This window comes from Notamacropus eugenii, chromosome 5 (assembly GCF_028372415.1).
Source record: "Notamacropus eugenii isolate mMacEug1 chromosome 5, mMacEug1.pri_v2, whole genome shotgun sequence".
Lineage (NCBI taxonomy): Eukaryota > Metazoa > Chordata > Mammalia > Diprotodontia > Macropodidae > Notamacropus > Notamacropus eugenii.
This window is the reverse complement of record NC_092876.1, coordinates 1022199-1038685: the sequence shown is the minus strand read 5'-3', so window position 1 is coordinate 1038685 and position 16487 is coordinate 1022199. Positions and strand designations below refer to the sequence as shown.

At 52.0% G+C, this 16487-nt stretch overlaps 1 protein-coding gene across 5 annotated transcripts in view; it reads right to left on the bottom strand.

Moving 5' to 3' along the window:
- LOC140508099 (zinc finger and SCAN domain-containing protein 21-like) overlaps window positions 1-16487 on the bottom strand; it is a 30748-nt gene that overhangs the window by 3982 nt on the left and 10279 nt on the right. For 3 of the 5 annotated variants that reach the window (XR_011968292.1, XR_011968293.1, XR_011968294.1), the window contains exons 2-6: window positions 15971-16390; window positions 10060-10145; window positions 9193-9239; window positions 2269-2413; window positions 1626-1884 (exon numbers count right to left, since the gene is read on the bottom strand). Coding sequence is in view for 2 of the 5 variants with exons in the window: in XM_072615866.1 (XP_072471967.1) it covers window positions 1759-1884; window positions 2269-2413; window positions 9193-9239; window positions 10060-10145; window positions 15971-16390 (824 nt within the window). In the remaining 3 variants the exon portion in view is untranslated. Of the gene's footprint in view, window positions 1-967; window positions 1885-2268; window positions 2414-9192; window positions 9240-10059; window positions 10146-15970; window positions 16391-16487 lie in introns of those variants that run through there. The other 2 variants (XM_072615866.1, XM_072615867.1) reach the window with 1 other exon arrangement.

Below are 16487 nucleotides of genomic sequence, written 5' to 3'. Positions count from 1 at the left end.
TGGGTAGAGAATATAAGGGCCCACAAATGAGTTGCGAAGAGATTAAGACAAGGAGAGGAACAGCAGGGCTATAGGGATTCCTCCCCTGGGATCAAAGGAAGGACCATGTGGCACAGATCTTTGTCTGTCCTGTAAGAGTTAGAAAGCAGAAGAGAGGAGCTTACATAGACCAGCCTTCTCATTTTACAAATGAGGAGCTGAAGGAAGCCTAGGGAGGGCAGGGACTCCCTCAGTGTCTTGCACCTCCTAATTAAACATTGACTGGGCTCACATAGCTGGTCTTCCCACTCTGCCCCCTAAGCCATGGTGGCATTTAGGCCATTTCTCCAACCTGCCAGGAATGCAATCAGGCATTGCCAGAAGTTTCCTGTCATGCCCCACTCCCAGAACAACGGAGTCCATGTGGAAGAAGTCATGGCATGACCCTAAAGGGCCAGAGTGGCTCCCAGCAAGTGGCTGGACACAAGTCCTATGCAATTGACAGTGCAAACACCACAGCCTGTTGGGAGAAATGAGTGCATGACACTGAGCTAACCTGACTCCTGCCAGGACCAGGTGCCCAGAAAGAAAGGGTTCTGGGCAGGGGGCAGAATTCTTGTCTTCATCCAGTCTCCTATTCCAGCTTTCTTCCATTGCTGGACTCTGTGCCCACTCTGGACATCTCTAACTTCACCCCCTCTGAAGCTACCTAGGTAACTAGTTGGCAGTTAGACCTGTGGTCAAATCCAGTGTCAGACACTTGCTAACCATGTGACCCTAGACAAGTCACTTCACCTCTGCCTCAGTTTCCTCAGCTGTAAAATGTGGATCATAATAGCACCTACCTCCTCATTGATGTGAGGACCACGTGAAACAACATAGATAAATCACTTAGCAAACCTCTAAACACTCTACAAATGACTACTGGGTCACCTTGGAGATCCTCCCCTACGCGGGCATCACCCACCCTGAATAAATCAGTCCAAAGGAACAAAAGCAGTGGTTTATTTGGAAGTCTCACACTTGTCTATGCCAGGGGGCTTCCTGGTTCAGGTGAGGGAAGCCCACCGAATATGCTTAAATGGCACTTGGAATTACAAAGAGTCCCAAAGCCCAGCAGGAGCATTTGTGGCTCCCACATTTGGTTTCCAGGTGTGTTTGCCAGGGCCTCTGGGGAATCATTTCAAAGAGTGGCTCCTCTTGGGGGGCACCAATGGCTCTGAACAGACCCTGAAGTAGCTTCTCTTGAACAGCTGGGGAGGGTCCCCAGTCCAGAATAGAATCACGCTGAGGATGTGCTTAGGATGTGGCAGGGGACTCAAGCCCTGGCAGGGTTTTCCTGCAGTCCAGTTTGCCTTCTTCCCTAGTGCAGACTGCATATCGTCCTCCTCACCTGACCATGCCCAGCTCCCACACCCAAGCTTCTTGAGGACCCATCCATGAAGCCTCCCCACTGGGACAACCTCAGAAACAATTTCTCCCCATCCACCTCTCTTTCCAGCTGACCAACAGCTTCACTGGGTAGGGCAGAAGGGAGACATCCCAGTGCTTCCCATTCCCTAGTATGAGGCTAGGTCATCTGCTCTCCCTGCCACTGCCAGCCTTGAGGACAGGCCTAAGATGGCCATCTAGTGTCCTCTGCGTACCTGGTGGCCTCAGCAGCTGCCCACACAACCCTAGGTACAAGAGTGAGCTCCCAGCCCCATCCAAGGGTCACAGTTGGTGTTTCCATGAAGATGGCGGACAAAGAGTCTTTCCTCCTTTCCAGCGCAGCTGATATCACAAGCAGGGCCTGACTGCCACCACCACGACAACTCCCTTCACCCGCTCCACTCGTGAAGAAGTCATAGAACTGCTTCTTGGCATCCCAAGGATGCTGTCTTTGCTGGCCTCTGCCTGGAGGACCTGGAAAGCAGGGGGGACCCAACGCCTGAAATTCAGCAGGTCCCCTGGCTAGGGGCTAGCCTCTCCATTAAGGACCACACCCCTGCTCTGGGGCTCAGTGTCCCCAGCAAGTCCTGGACCCTAGGACTGAACTGTGAGGGTGTCATGTGAGGATGTTACACCTTGTGTCAGTGAGGGAAGGAGCACGTAACTTCAGTCCAGAAAGGGGAAACCCAGGGATGGAGGACAGAGGCAGGGAGGGGCTGGGCTGAGCCAGGCTCTTGTTCCCTGCCTCTGGGAAAGGTCTAGCTCTGTGTATGGCCAGGGGCTTTGGGACCCCTGAGGCCTACCTGTGGGGGAGGGAAAGAGAGGCCAACCCAGCTGCCCAGGAGCCCAAGTCCTTACCCAGAGGGCCCACATTCCCTGGAGAACGCCTTCTGAGAGACATGGGAGACCCCCATCCTCCCTGGAGAAGTCCAAGACCAGGTCTCCAAATGCCACAGCTGCCTGGAATGAGCCCATCGCCATGGGAAGAAGAAATTCAAATGGGCTAGTGAGGGAGTCAAACGGAGACCAGTGGTGATGGCACGTGCAAAGCAGACAGAGTCGGGGAAGGGGAAGAGAGAAGAGGAGGAAGGTTAACAGTGCAGTCTGGACCCCACTGACTGTGAAGGTAGCCCCAGGCTTCTGGCTGAGCACACATACGCATACATACGTACACGCATATACACATGCACACACGTGCACTGGGCCCAAAGTGGGTTTTTCCCTTTCCTTCTACTGGCCTGGAACACAGAATTGACCCTTTCCATTCTCCTCTTTCCTGTCAGGGATGACAGACTGGAATGAAGACTGGAAGGCCCTGAAAGAGAGTGCCTCCCTCCTCTACCTGGTAAGAGCTCCCTCCTCTCTTCTCCAGTGGAGGGTAGGGGCCAGGGAGGCTTATCCTAAGGGTCAACAGGAGGAAGGCCTCTGAGGGGGGTCTCTGTGGAGCTGGCAGGGATGAGAATGAAGTTTGTTCTCAGGCCCTATCCCTAATTCAGCCTGAAGGCCCCCACCACCACTGCATCCTTGGGAATCCATCATCCTGCCCAGGGCTGCTCAGGCCAACACATGCAGCATCCCTGAGTGGTGTACTGTGACAAGGCCTGGTGAATCTTCCTGCCCCAGGTACTTCTGCTAAACAAAGCAGACTGGCACTTTTTTTCTGGGACGACAACCAAAGGTGTGTGTAACAAAAGCACACTTGAGAATGCAGCAAACTTTCAAAAATCATGTATTTTTAAAAGTAAACCGACTGCTTTGATAAAAAATCTTCTTGGAAGCTAGAGATTTAAACACGGCCAGCAAAATGGGGCAGCAGCTCTAGGAGGGCAGGTCCCCTACCTGGGCACTTGCTTCTTCTCCAGGTACATGTCCCGGTAGCAGCTGATGAGGCCGTGGACACCTCTGGACACTTTCAGGCTGCGTTCCAGATTGGGGTCATTATCCGTGAGGATCTGAAGTCCCACCTCAAAATGGGAGAGTGCTTTGGCCAGATGCTTGACCGTCAGCTGGCGAGGGGTGGGCAGGGCATCCTCACTCTCCTCACCGCCGGCTGCTCACTCCTGCTCCAGCTGCATCAACTCCTCGTTGGACAAGTCAGCGCCATGGCTCTGCAGCAGCTGTGCCACATCGTCCTCAGAGAGGTCCCCGAAGCCCAGTTTGTGGGCCAGGTTCACGATCTCGTGTTCAATCTGCCCAACAGCCTTTGCTGGCAGAGCCCCATGGTCACTGGAGACACACTCAGGCCACAGTTTCTTCCACCCAGAGTTCAGTGTCGCCGCCTTGAGCTCCTCCCATGACTCTGCGATACTGTACACCGCATTGATGATATTGTAGTTCCTCCAGAATTCCCGGATCATGCCTTTGTCGTCCCTGTTGGCTCTTTGCAGGAGCAGATGGAAGATTCTCCGTAGGCAGCAAGCCTTAAAGGTGGCGATCACACCTTGGTTCATGGGCTGGATCAGGGCTGTCGTGTTCTTGGGGAGGTACTCCACTCGTACATTGTCAGATAGGTCATCTAAGTTTCCCAGGTGGCCCGGAGCACTGTCCAGGATCAGCAGGGCCTTGTTGGGGAGGTTGTTTTGGGAACAGTATTTCTCAATGGCAGGGCAAAAAAAATGAACAAACCATTCCTGGAAAAGGCTCATGGTCACCCATGCCTTCTTGTGGGAGCACCAAATCACTGGCAGGTTGGGTTTGGAGAAGCCCTTAAGAGCACGTGGACTCTCTGAATGGTAGACTAGCAACGGCTTGAGCTTGAAGTCTCCGGAGGCATTGCCCCCCAAGAGGAGGGTCAGAAGGTCTCTGGCCGCCTTAAACCCAAACGCTGTTTTCTCCTCTGTGGAAATGAAGGTGCTGTTGGGCAGGCGCTTCCAGAAGAGCCCTGTCTCATCCACGTTGAACACCTGCTGCAGCACGTACCGCCCTCCTAAGTGCCTCGGGGTACTTGGCTGCAGCTTCGGTATCTGTACTGATGGTTTCGCTGCTTGTCCCAAGGTGGGGCAGACTGTGGCAGGCTTTGAACCTGGTGAACCAGCCCTGGCTGGCCCCGAATGTCTCGGCCTCTGCACTGGGCCCCTGCTCCCGCTTCAGGTCCTGGAACAGGCTCTTGGCCTTCTCCTGGATGGTGGAGACATCGACAGGCACACCTCGCTGGCTCTGGTCCTCAGTTCAGACGCTCAGCAGCCGCTCCATGTTCTCCATCACAGGCTCCTGCTCCTGGTCAGCTTGGAGGCCACCTGGGGAGTGGCTGCCTGACAGCTCGCTCTGATTTTCTCCTTGTCTCTGATGGTGGCCACTGTGGAGGTGGAAAGCCCCAAGGCCTTGGCAATGCGGCTGAGCTTCTCACCAGCTGCAAACCTCCTCAGCACTTCCAGCTTGACGTGCAAGTTAATGGCCTTGCGGTCTCTCTTTGCGCTAGGACTATCACTTCTACTCAGGGCCCAACATGGGAGGTGGGGCAGCCTGGTCAGTGCCAGCGTGTCTCAGCTGCTCAACTGAATAGCTCTCTCCCCTCCCTTTTCCCATGGCTGCCCCATCTCTGACCCGCTGCAAAGTGGGGAGATAAGTATCTATTGATCTCAAGTTCTGAGGGGCTTGGTAGAAAAACTTTTAAGTAGAATGATGGAATAGGCATATTGCTACAAGTATCCTTATGCAAATTTCTACTGAGTTTTAATTTCCTAGTGCTTTCCTACGGGAGATGAAAGTCACACTTGAGAATGCAGCTAACCAAACAGGATGGACTTTTCCTTCAAACCTGCCTGCTGAAGTGTGAGCTGGGAGAGCAGAGGACTGGACTCCCTAGGGGATCCTCTTGGGGCTGGGACAAGACAAGGCAGGTATGAATAAGAGCCCAATTATGTCAAGGAATACAAAGTGGACTCATCAAGAATTTTTAAAAAGCAATGACATTAGAAATTGTATTCACTCAGGAGCCAGGCCCAACTAAGGCATTCCTTCTGGTCTGGGCCTCCCAAGTCATTCATTCATTCATTCATTCAGAAAACATTTATTCATAGATCACATGACCCTCGAAGTGAACCAGAAGGGACCTCAGGGATCCCGATTTCCTCTCTCATCTTACAGGTAAGGAAACAGGCCAAGGTCACACAGCTGGTACTTGGCAAAGTCACATTTGACTCTAAATCAGTTCTTTACCTGTTAAAGACCTACTACAGGAATCATGGACATCACCAACTCTCAAAGCTGGGTGGGCACAAGCCCAACACTGGAGGAATCCCCCCTATAATACCTCTGACCAAGGGTTGTCCAGCCTCTGTGTGAAGACCACTCAGTACAACAAGCCCATTCCCTGGCAGGAAAATGGCCAAAGCAAGGACTCATCCCTCCTCCAACTCCTAGGAGATGGCTCTCATGTTCCTTGAACTGTCCTAATCCCTGTATTGGGATACTGTACCCCCATGCCGGGTGGAAGACAGAACTGGCTGTCAGCAGAGAATGGGGCAAAGAATTGGTCCTGGGCAAACCACAGAAAACCAAATTTTGTGGCCCAAGGCTCAGCTACCCTTGGAGTAGAGCCATTGAGATGGCCAATGGGTTCCACTGTGGCATGTCCTCATCACAGCCCAGAAGTGGTGGCAGTAGGAGTACAACCATCCCCAAGTCAGGTCAAGGGGCAAAGGGAGGGTTCTGAAACTACTCCAGGTCATCAGACTCTGAGCCCAGGGTACTTTCTGACCCTCATAATTAGGGTCAGCTCAAGAATGGGAAACCAGGGCAGCAAACAGCAGCAGGCACATCTGGATCCGATAAGGCCTTCAGTCTAAAAGGCCTGGGCCAGAACAGACCCAGCTCCCTAGCCCCCCAGAGATATTAGAGCAGCCTCCAAGCAGCAGTGTTTGGGAAGGCTGGAGGCAGGTTAGGAGAGATGCCTGGAAGGGTGTTGACCAACAAGGGAGGGATACCCAACAATCCATGAAGAAACCTTGGTAGGCTGGGGTAGAGGTAGCCTGCAATGGCAAGTGTCTTGACTCCCACCAGGGCTGTGTCCAAGATGGTGCACTGCCTTCTCTAGCTGGGCTAAAGAGCATATACAAATGGGGGAAGGGGTCTTAGTGAGGAAGCCTAGGGAATAGCTCCATCCTTCTGGGGAGGCCAGGGATGAAACAGTGGACATGGAGCTGTGTGTGGCTAGTGATCTGGGTCACTGCTATGCAAAAGGAATATATGCCTTTCAAAAACTTCCAGACCCATACCAGGCTAATCCCCAGAACCCCAGATGTAGAAGAAACCTCAGGGATCTCTAGTTTGGCCACAATTCAGACAGGAATCTTCTGTGCAGGATCCCCAACAAGTGGCCACTGAGCTTCCCCTTGAAGACTCACTACCTCACAGAACAACTGCCTTCATTTGGAACAAGTTTGCTTTTGATCAAAGACTTGAATAAAGGGATAGCTTGTGTGGCCCGCTTGGGAGGGTCAGCTATCATACTGTGTGGATGAGTCAGGGCCCCCAAAGATCTATACAAGCTAGAAGACTAGGCTGACCCCAAAAGAGGAAACTTCTGGTCAAGATGGCTATCTGAGCAGAGGCTGGCCACTCTGTGCCCATATACCAACTCCAGAAAAACAACTGAAATTTGCACCTGACCTGACCATGATCAACAAATCCAATTAGAAACGGTTAAATGACTTCTTCTACTCCCAAAGTACAACAAAAAGCCAGCCAGAATCTCCCACAAAGGCAAAGGTCAAGGGGCAGTAGGCCAACCAGGAGTCTTCCAGGGTTACCAGATAAGCTGGAGACCCATGTGGTCTAGGAGCCAGCACCAGATAGTTAGAAATCCCTGGGAACAGCAGCATCCAGTGTGCTCCATCTTCCAGGTCAGAGATGGGTCAGCATGGGGCCCCACCAAGCAGCACTGACCACCACACCCAAAAACGCAGCAAGGGAAAGAGCCTGACCCTGGCACAAAGCCCAAGATGAGTAAACCAAAGAAGATACCAATTACTATAAGGAATTATTGCTAACAGTATCTCCTGATAACTCGAAGCAGAGACTCAAAGAAAATAATGCATTTTCCATAAGACCATGGTGAATAACTGAAGGGAGCAAAAGATTACGAAATTAAATAAATTAAATAAAACCTCCAGAGCAAAGAACTGGGAAGAAAATAGCCTCATCCAAATGACACCCACAAACCAGATCAGAAAAACAGGAGACAGCATGAGGGGTCTGCTATCCAGAATAAGGAAAGACAATTTAAAAATCACCAGATTCCCTGGAAAACAGGATTTTAAAGAAGGTTCATATCTACTAGAACCAGGAGAGGGCAAAGCAAAGAGCAAACAAACAAAAAATCTACTGATCCCCTCCTGAAGGGAGCTCCCACTGGCAAAGTCCCAGGAATGTCTGCCTAAAGGACCGCGGTCACACAACACCTGGAAGCTTCTGCCACTGTGGAGCAGAAATCTCAGAATACAATGCCCCTTATGGCAAAGAGGGTTAGGGTTACAGTCAAGAGTACCTGGCCCTGCAGGGAAGATCAGAGCCCTACAGACAAAGGAGGGAGCCCTTAACGGAACAGGGGAGAACTCTTCAGTACCAACAGAACCCCAGACAGGTAAATCTAACTGAGCTCCTGGAAGGATTTGTATGGTGATGGAGTGCTAACATCCAGTGTTCCTGACAGCCTCCATGGCCTCTTCTCTTTGTGTTCTACTGTGCACGGTGTGTATCCCAAAGGGACCATACAAACGGGAAAAGGACCCACACGTACACAAATATTCATAGCAGCTCTTTTGGGGGTAGCCAAGAACTGGAAATCGGGGGGGTGCCCATCCTTCGAGGAATGGTGGAACAAGTTGTGGTATATGGATGTAACAGAATATGACTGAACAGGTAGAATTCAGAAAAACCTGGATAGCCTTTTATGAACCAATGCTGAGTGAGCTAGCAGAACCAGGAGAATGTTGTACACAGTAACAGCCACACTGTTTGATGACTTTGATAGACTTAGCTCTTCTCAGCAATGCAAGGATCCAGACAATTCCAAAAGACCCATGATGGAAAATGCCATACACCTTCAGAGAAAGAACTATGGCCTCTGAATGGAGATCAAAGCAGACGATTTGCACCTTTTGTTTTGTTTTGTTGTGTTTCTTCTTTCACATGGTTCCTCCTACTGGTTCTAATTCTTCTTTATAACATGTCTAATGTGAAAATATGTTTAATATGAATGTATATGTAGAGCCTACATAAGATTGCACACTGTCGTGGTGGGGGCAAGTTTTCAAATCCAGACTAAAACACAGAACTCTCCAGGCTGTCCCCCGGTGACTCCTATGCCTCCCCTCTGTCCCCATAAGCTGATCCCTCCTGGGCTTGCCCTGTCCTCATTCCTCTCCAAGTTGACTCTGTCAGCTCTGGGTCAGACCCCTTCATCTCCTCTCTAGCCCTTTCCTTTCTGCTTCAGCTTGTATCCCCAGGGTTCAGCCTAGTGCCTGGCACACAGTAGGTGCTTAAGAAGTGTTTGTTAGCCTTTTTGTGGTCCCTGGCTTCCAAGATGACCAAGAATAGGAGGAACAATGGGCATGCCAAGGGCCGTGGCCACATGCAGCCCATCTACTGCGCCAATAGCGCCCACTGCCTACCTGAGGACAAGGCCATCAAGAAGGTCATCACCTACAGTACTGTGGAAGCCAGGGCCATCAGGAACATCTCTGAGACCAGCTTTTTGACTTCTCTATGCAACCCAAACTGTTAATCCTGTGAGACATAAAAGAATTGTATGCCACTGCCCCACTTCAGGCCTACACGTACCTACATGCCCGCAGACCTCTCCAAAGTCCATGGAAAGAGCTGCATTCCTGAACCAATCAAAGGAAAATAAAATGGTTAGTTTACCTTAAAAAAAAAATATGTGGGCTGATTGACTGGATTTAAAATCTTACATACAGTCTTCAAAAGTCAACTTTGCAGGTGCACTGCATCCAACAAGATCTGAGATTGTGAGTGGACCCCAAGTTGGACAGCAGCTAAAAAGGCTCATCTAGCCTCAGGTTTTCTGAAATAACAAGGTGACATCCTAGAGAAGTCCTCTGGCCACATCTGGAGGACAAGGTTCAGTTCTGGTACATTTTAGAAAGGACACAGAACAAGGGGAGTGCATGGAGAGCAAGAAATTGGGCCAAGACAACAGATGTCTTCAAGGAAAGGCTTTTTCCTGGACTGAGCTGGACACACATACTGAGCTGGACACACAAATACACACACCCACACACAGACACACATATTTGTACAAAATAGCTCAGGAGACGAGGGCAGATAGGTGGTCTGACCTTCTGGGGCCACCCAGTCTCCACTGAACATGAGTCCTGTACTTCACTGGCCTCTCCTCTGGGTGATGGACATCCACCATGGCTAGTTCTGGAAGGGCTGACCTCAGGGTCCCTCCCTCCTCCCACAGACCACACTGTCTGAGGAGCCTCATGTGCTCTCCCTCCTTTCGAGGTTTACTGCATGTGACCCATGGGACCCCTTGGGCTTTAACCCTGGCTTTTCAGAATCTGACATTTAGTCAAAGGGGGTAGGGGTTAACCTGTTTGTGATCAGATACAACTAGAGACCAGAGAAAGATGGGGCTGAAGTAGGGCATGCCAGCACATCAGAAGGGAAGCAACCACTCACCTGGCGTTTGTCAGAGAGCTTGGTTTCCCAGTCTCTGAGAGTCCCCAGATCTGCAGAATGGGCGGGAACCTGGGCTGGAGGCTGAGCTGGGGGGCAAGAGATGGGAGCTGTTAGGACATCAGCTTTGCCCCTCAGCTCCCCCAGGGCCCCACTCGAGTCCAGGGGAATGGGCCAACAAAGACCCTGGAAGCCAAGGCTGTCTGAGCTGCAATTTGAGTCCTCTCAGGTCCTTCAGCCCCCTGGATGCTGTGGCCACAGCCCTTTCTGGGCCCACTGGTCCATCCCAACCCAAGGAGCTGGTCCCCTCCCAGGCCACTCGCCACTTTCCTGCGTCCTGTGGCCCGGCCCACCCCTACCCTACAGGGTCCTGTGTGTCCCCAGAACCTGGCATCATCCTGTCTTCTATGCCTTCATTTCCTTCTGGGCTTCAGTTCTGCCCTCCCGGCTTCAAATACACACTAGGAGGCAGCTCAAAGACCTGGGTTCTGTCAGAGGTCGGAACCTTGACATCAACTTCCTACACTGGTGATGGAGCTAGGCCTCCTGTGCCAAGGTCTGTGCTGGACTTCTCTGGAGTGGGGAGGGGATAGGAGAGAGGGGGAAGAGTGGGGAAAGAAGAGAGGAGAGGAGAGGGGAGAGGAGGGAGGGAGGGGAGGAGAGAAGAGAAGAAAAGGGGAGGGGGAGAAGGGAAGAGAGGGGAGGGGAGGGAGAGGAGAGGAAGGGGACAGAGATGGGAGGGGGAGAGGGGGGAGAGGGGAGCGCTCAGTTGCTGACAGCACCTGCCACAGAGGTGTCCTGGGACAAGGAAGGGTGAGCCTTATCCATTCTAGCCCTACTTAGGGCTGTCCCTGCTTTATGGAGTCAATGGAGGCTCAGAGAAGGGGAGCACACTCACTCCGCAGCCCAGCACCTTGACCAGGGCTTCTTTGATTATCAAGTATAACTGATATAGGGGAAGGAACCCCTGTAAGGCAACCTCAGTTTCCCCATCAGGCACAACCTGATCTCTGAGGTGTCTGGAGGCGGGTTAGGGGCACCTGCTCCACTTCCTTCTCCCACATGGCTACCTGCCCTCCATCTTAATCACTCTCAGGGAACCCTCTTCCTTACACCTGGTGACTCCCAGTTTGGAGGGAAGGACTGAGAGGCCAGGCTCCCCCTCTCGAGCATCTACTTTCCCCCTAGACCCTGCTGCCCCCCCTCCTTTCTAGGTTCCTGGGCTCACAATCAAGCAGCGCCCTCCCAAGCAGCACAATACCGTTCCAGCACTGCCCACTGGTCTCCATCCCTTCTCCACTGGTCCTCCCCAGCTCAGGCCCTCTGCCTCAATGGGGCCTCCCTTCCCCTTCCAATCCAGAGACCATTTCAAATCACCCCCTTCATATGCTCCTGTCTCCAGGACTTTACCTGGGCAGTCCCCCCTGCTTGGCATGCCCTTCCTCCTTAGAATTCTCATCTTAATCCAAAGTTGAGTCAAGAAACATTTATTAAGCACTTACTGGGCACAGAGAACTGGGGTTACAAAGACAAAGGACAGCAGCTTCTGGCCTAAAGGGACAAGGGGAGGCGCCTTCTCCTCCATGCTGTGTTGGCTGGTCCCTGGCAGGTCACTTCCTCTCTCTTCAAATTACTGTGTGCGTGTGTGCATGTGAGTATGTGTATGTGTGTGCATGTATGTATACATGTATAGGCATGTGTCTGTGTATAAGCATGAGTGTGTGTATGTGTACTCTGTATATATACATGAGTATGTACTTGGGTATATGTGTGTATGTGTGTGCATGCCTAAATGTGTGTGTGCATGCCTAAGTGTGTGTGTGCATGTATGTATATATTTGTAGGTATGTGTCTTGTGTATGCATGTGTGTATGTGTATTCTGTATGTATACATGTGCATGTACCTGGGTGTATGCATGTATGTGTGTGCATGCATAAGTGTATGTGCATATGTATGTGTGTATGTGTAGATACTGTCTTGTATGTGCATGACTGTGTGTATTCTGTATACATACATGTGCACGTACCTGAGTGTATGTGTGTATGTATGCATAAATGTGAGTCTATGTGTGCATATCTATATGTGCATAGATACTTTGTCTGCATGAGAGTATGTGTATTCTGTATGTATATGTGTGCATATGTATCTGTGTGTGTGTGTGTGTGTGTGTCCACATTGTATCTAACAGGGAAATATAATGGGACCAAAGGAGGGAACTGGGAGGGACCTCATTTTATAGACAAGGAAACTGAGGCCCAAGGAGAAGGGCCATGCCCAGGGTCACCCAAGAGGTTAGTGAGGCCCTCTGACTTCACAGCCCTTTCCTAAGTTTCTTGGGATGCTTGGGGGGCCATTCCCAACAGATAACAAAGAGCCTGGCATATTGTTGTCTGGACCAGTGATTTCCGTCAGTAATTTAGGGTCTCAGAGCATCCCCTCAAGCCTGGAGAGGGGAAGGGGCCGGCCCAGAGGCCCACTGCCCACAGACAGGACTTGTTCTCTCTCCATCCATAAAGCGCACAACACAGATCAGATAAAATCAAGTAACGGGCAAGCACCTGGCACCAACCAAATGAAGGGTTACTGATCAGAATGCCCCCATCATGTGGCAGGAGTAACTGAGGCAGCCAAGAGCTGTAAAGAGACTTGGCCAAGGTCACACAAGTCAAATCAGCAAGCACTGATTAAGCACCTACAGTATGCCAGGCACAGTTCTAAGCCCCGAGGATACAAGGAAAAGCAAAACATAGTCTGTGCCCCCAAGGAGTCCACGGTCTAATGGAGGAAACAACGTGGAAACAACCATGTGTAAATAAACAATGGACAAAAAAAGGCAAACAGGAAATAATGAACAGGGAAGGCTCCGAACTGAAGAGGGCTGGGAGAAGATTTCTGTAGGAGATGGGCCTGCAGGGAAGTCAGTGGTCAGAGCAGAGGAGGGAGAGCATTCCAGGCCTAAGGGATGACAACCAGAGAGGTAGAGGGGCTTGTTCATGGAACAGTCAGGAGGCTGGGGGCACTGGATGGAAGAGGATGTGGCAGGGAAAGAGGTGTCAGAAGCCTGAAAAGGTGGGAGGGGGGCAGGTGATGAAGGGCCCTGAAGGCCAAACAGCACTTTGTCTTTGCTCCTGCAGCTGAGAGGAAGCTACTAGAGGTTACTGAGGCTGACAGTCAGTCCTGCACTTTAAGTAACACCCCTTTGGTAGCTGAACAGAAGATGAACTAGAGAGGGGAGAGACTGAGGCAGGCAGACTCACCTGCAGGCTGCTGTCATAGTCCAGGCCTGAGGAGATGAGGGTTTATGCCAGGGTGGGGGCAGGGTCAGAGGAGAAGAGGGGCCTTATTGGAGAGACGAGGTGCTGCAGGGGTCAAACGGACAGGCCTTGGCACCATATTGGATGGGGTGGGGCGTGGGGTGGGAGTGAAGAGTCCAGGGTGACTCCTAGGTTAGGAGCCTAGGGGACCAGGAGGATGGGGGTACCCTCTATAATGACAGGGAAGCTGGGAGGTGGGGAAGGCTTGGGGAAGAGATAATGAGTTTGGTTTTGGACATATTGAGTTTAAGATGTCTACTGAACATCCAGGTAGAAATGGCTGAAAGGCCATTGAAGATGAGAGACGAGACTGGGGCAGGATGAGTAGATCTGAGAATCCTTAGCATGAAGAGGGTTACTCAATCCATGACAGAGGATGAAATTTCCAAGTGAAGTAGTATGGAGAGAGAAGGAGATCAGTACAGACCCCTGAGGAACACCCAAGTTTAGAGGGCATGACCTGGAAGAGGAGAACCAGGAGAGAGAATGTCCCCAAAACCTAGAGGGAAGAAGGTATCCAGGAGGAGAGGATGACTGGCAGTGCCCAAGGCTGCAAAGAGATAGAGCAGACTGAGAACTGAGAAGAGGCAACTAAATTTGATCACTAAGAGACCCAGTGGTGACTCTGGAGAGGGCAGTTTGGGTGGAATGATGAGGTTGGAAGTCAGACTGTAAGGTGTTAAGAGGAGAGGAAGTGGAGGCACTGTTGTAGATGGCCTTTGGGAGGAATTTAGTCACATAGGGCAGAGGAGACACAGGACCACAGTTAGTGGGGATGGGAGGGTCAAGAGATGGTATTCTGACAGGCATGTTTGTGTGTGTAGGCTGTTGGGAGGAACCAGTAGCAAGGGGAGGATGGAAGAGGAGTGGGATGGAAGGGCATTCTCAACAAAGGCAAGGAGTGAAGGAGGAGAGAAGAGCTGGTCCGCTGGAGAGGACTAGAGAGGTCTCAAGTTTGCAGAGGAGGACACTGAGGAAGCCCTAAGAAAAGAACCAGTTTCATCCAAGTCATCCACTGTGAGATAGGACAAGCCAAAGGAGGGTTCCATAGCCAGGGCCCTCCCAGCTTCCATCATTAGCAAGGAGAAATCAGGTCACAGTTTTGGAGGGAGAAAGACCTCAGAAGAGACCCAAGGAAGTACGTGGGCGTAGCCCACTCTCCCAGGGAAGGAGTGAGAGGCAGAGGGGACACCATTCACTAAACTACGTACAAGTCGTCTCAGAACTTGGAAGAGATGGGGAGCAGTTTTGGGGATAGAAACGGCCCCCAAACATCTTCCTCTGGGACGCTGACCCAGAGGATTGGAAGATGATCTCGGGACCCCTCCACCCAGGGGACAAGCTCCTTTACCGCTGAATAGTTTCTCTGCTGCACCCTGGATCAGCTCCCAAGAGCCCTGCTGTGGGCAAGCCAGGCAGCTAGACAGAGTTGGGAGGATGGAGGATTAGCCTCATCCTGTCTGACCCCAGGGGGTCAAACAAGGCCCAATGTGGGGGGAAAAGAGAGAGGCAGGCTCCTCATCCCCGGAAATGCTTAGGCAGAAGCAGGATCAGCCGTTCAGGCCCAAGTGCACACTCTGTCCACCATGAGGCTTCATAAATGCTTGCTGACTTGGTGCTGATCCTTGACCCCAATTCAAGCTGAGGCTCCAAGCCCAGGGATCCTGGCAAGCCAAAGTGGATGGCAACAGCAAGCTGTGAGCATATGAGGGGGGCCCCTGCCAGTGGACAGAGCCAGGCTCTGACATAGTGGATGCTACATGGGATTGAAACCCACTTTCTCCCCATCCTCAGATGGGTACATAGGGAATATTTGGAGGATGGAGGGAAGAAGAAAGAGGCAAGCAGATCTTTCTGACCCTTGTGAGGTAATGAGTTGTATATCCCTAGAAGTATTGCCACATGGGTTCCCTGCACTGGATTGGGCCTTTCAGGTCCAGTGACATGAGCCCACTGCAGAATACAAGTCTTGCAAGGGAATGAGGCCAGGAACTTGAGTAGCCAGATGAAGGCCTCGTTCTGCTGCATGACTTGGGGTTCTGGAGGCCCACCCTATATGGTCTGGTGCTAAGAAAAGGATCCAGTGTGACCAAGAAAGGCCTTGGGGTGGGAGTGGGAGTGCCAAGCCTGGAAGTTTCCATCTAATGGAATCACCTTTGTCAAGTGCCTGGCACAAAACAGGTATCTAAGAAGGGCTTGACCTCTTCCCTTTCCCTTCCAAGGGCACAGCACTCACTTCCACCAACTGTTCTCTCTCACCCTCCCTAAGCTGAGGGACTCCTGTGGGGGCACGCTGAAGGAGGAGGAGGAGGAAGAGAGAAAAGCAAAAGAGGGAGGGCAGACAGAAGAGGGGGAAGGGGAGGGGTAGGAGGAGGGTGAACTGCTAACCCAGACAGAGCATCCGCTCCATGCCAGGCGCTATGACAAGTGAGCACATCAAAGATATTCTCCCCAGGGAGGGGGTGCTGCTATTAGCACATTTCACAGATGAGGGGGCTGACCCAAGACAGTGTGTGAGGCCAATGCCTCCTGAGCAGCGGGCAGTGGCCAATAGGAGTGCCAAGGGTCAGCAAGATTTCTGGGGAGATGTTGTACTCACCGCTCTGCTTTAGTGCATGGTTCAGGTCCTCCACTATGGTGATGGCCTCCTCAGTACTCTCGGGACCCTGGGCCTCTACCCACGGCCTGGTCTCTGGGGGCAGCACCCTCAGGAACTGCTCCAGAACCAGCAGGTCCACAATCTGTTCCTTGGTCCAGACTTCTGGCCCCAGCCACTGGCAGCAGAGCACCCGGAGCTGGTTCAGCACCTTGCGGGGCCCAGCTGCCTCCTGGTAGCGGAAGGTGCAGAAACGTCGGCAGGGGTCTGCCAGTTCGGGGGTCTCCCCGGCCCTCCGTGTGACAGGCTGTGGCTCCCATGGGCTCTCCTCGTCCTCCTCAATCTTCACGATCAGGAGCCCATCTTGCTCTCGCGGCTTTGGGGCCATAGCCATGGTCCAGGGCTCCCGTGCTTCTCCCTGCTCTGCGTAGGGGAACAGAAACCAGACACCAGCCATTTGGCAAAGGAAGGGCCTGGTCTTGCCTTCAATGCTCCCTCCCCTTCCCATCTGCTTCCTACC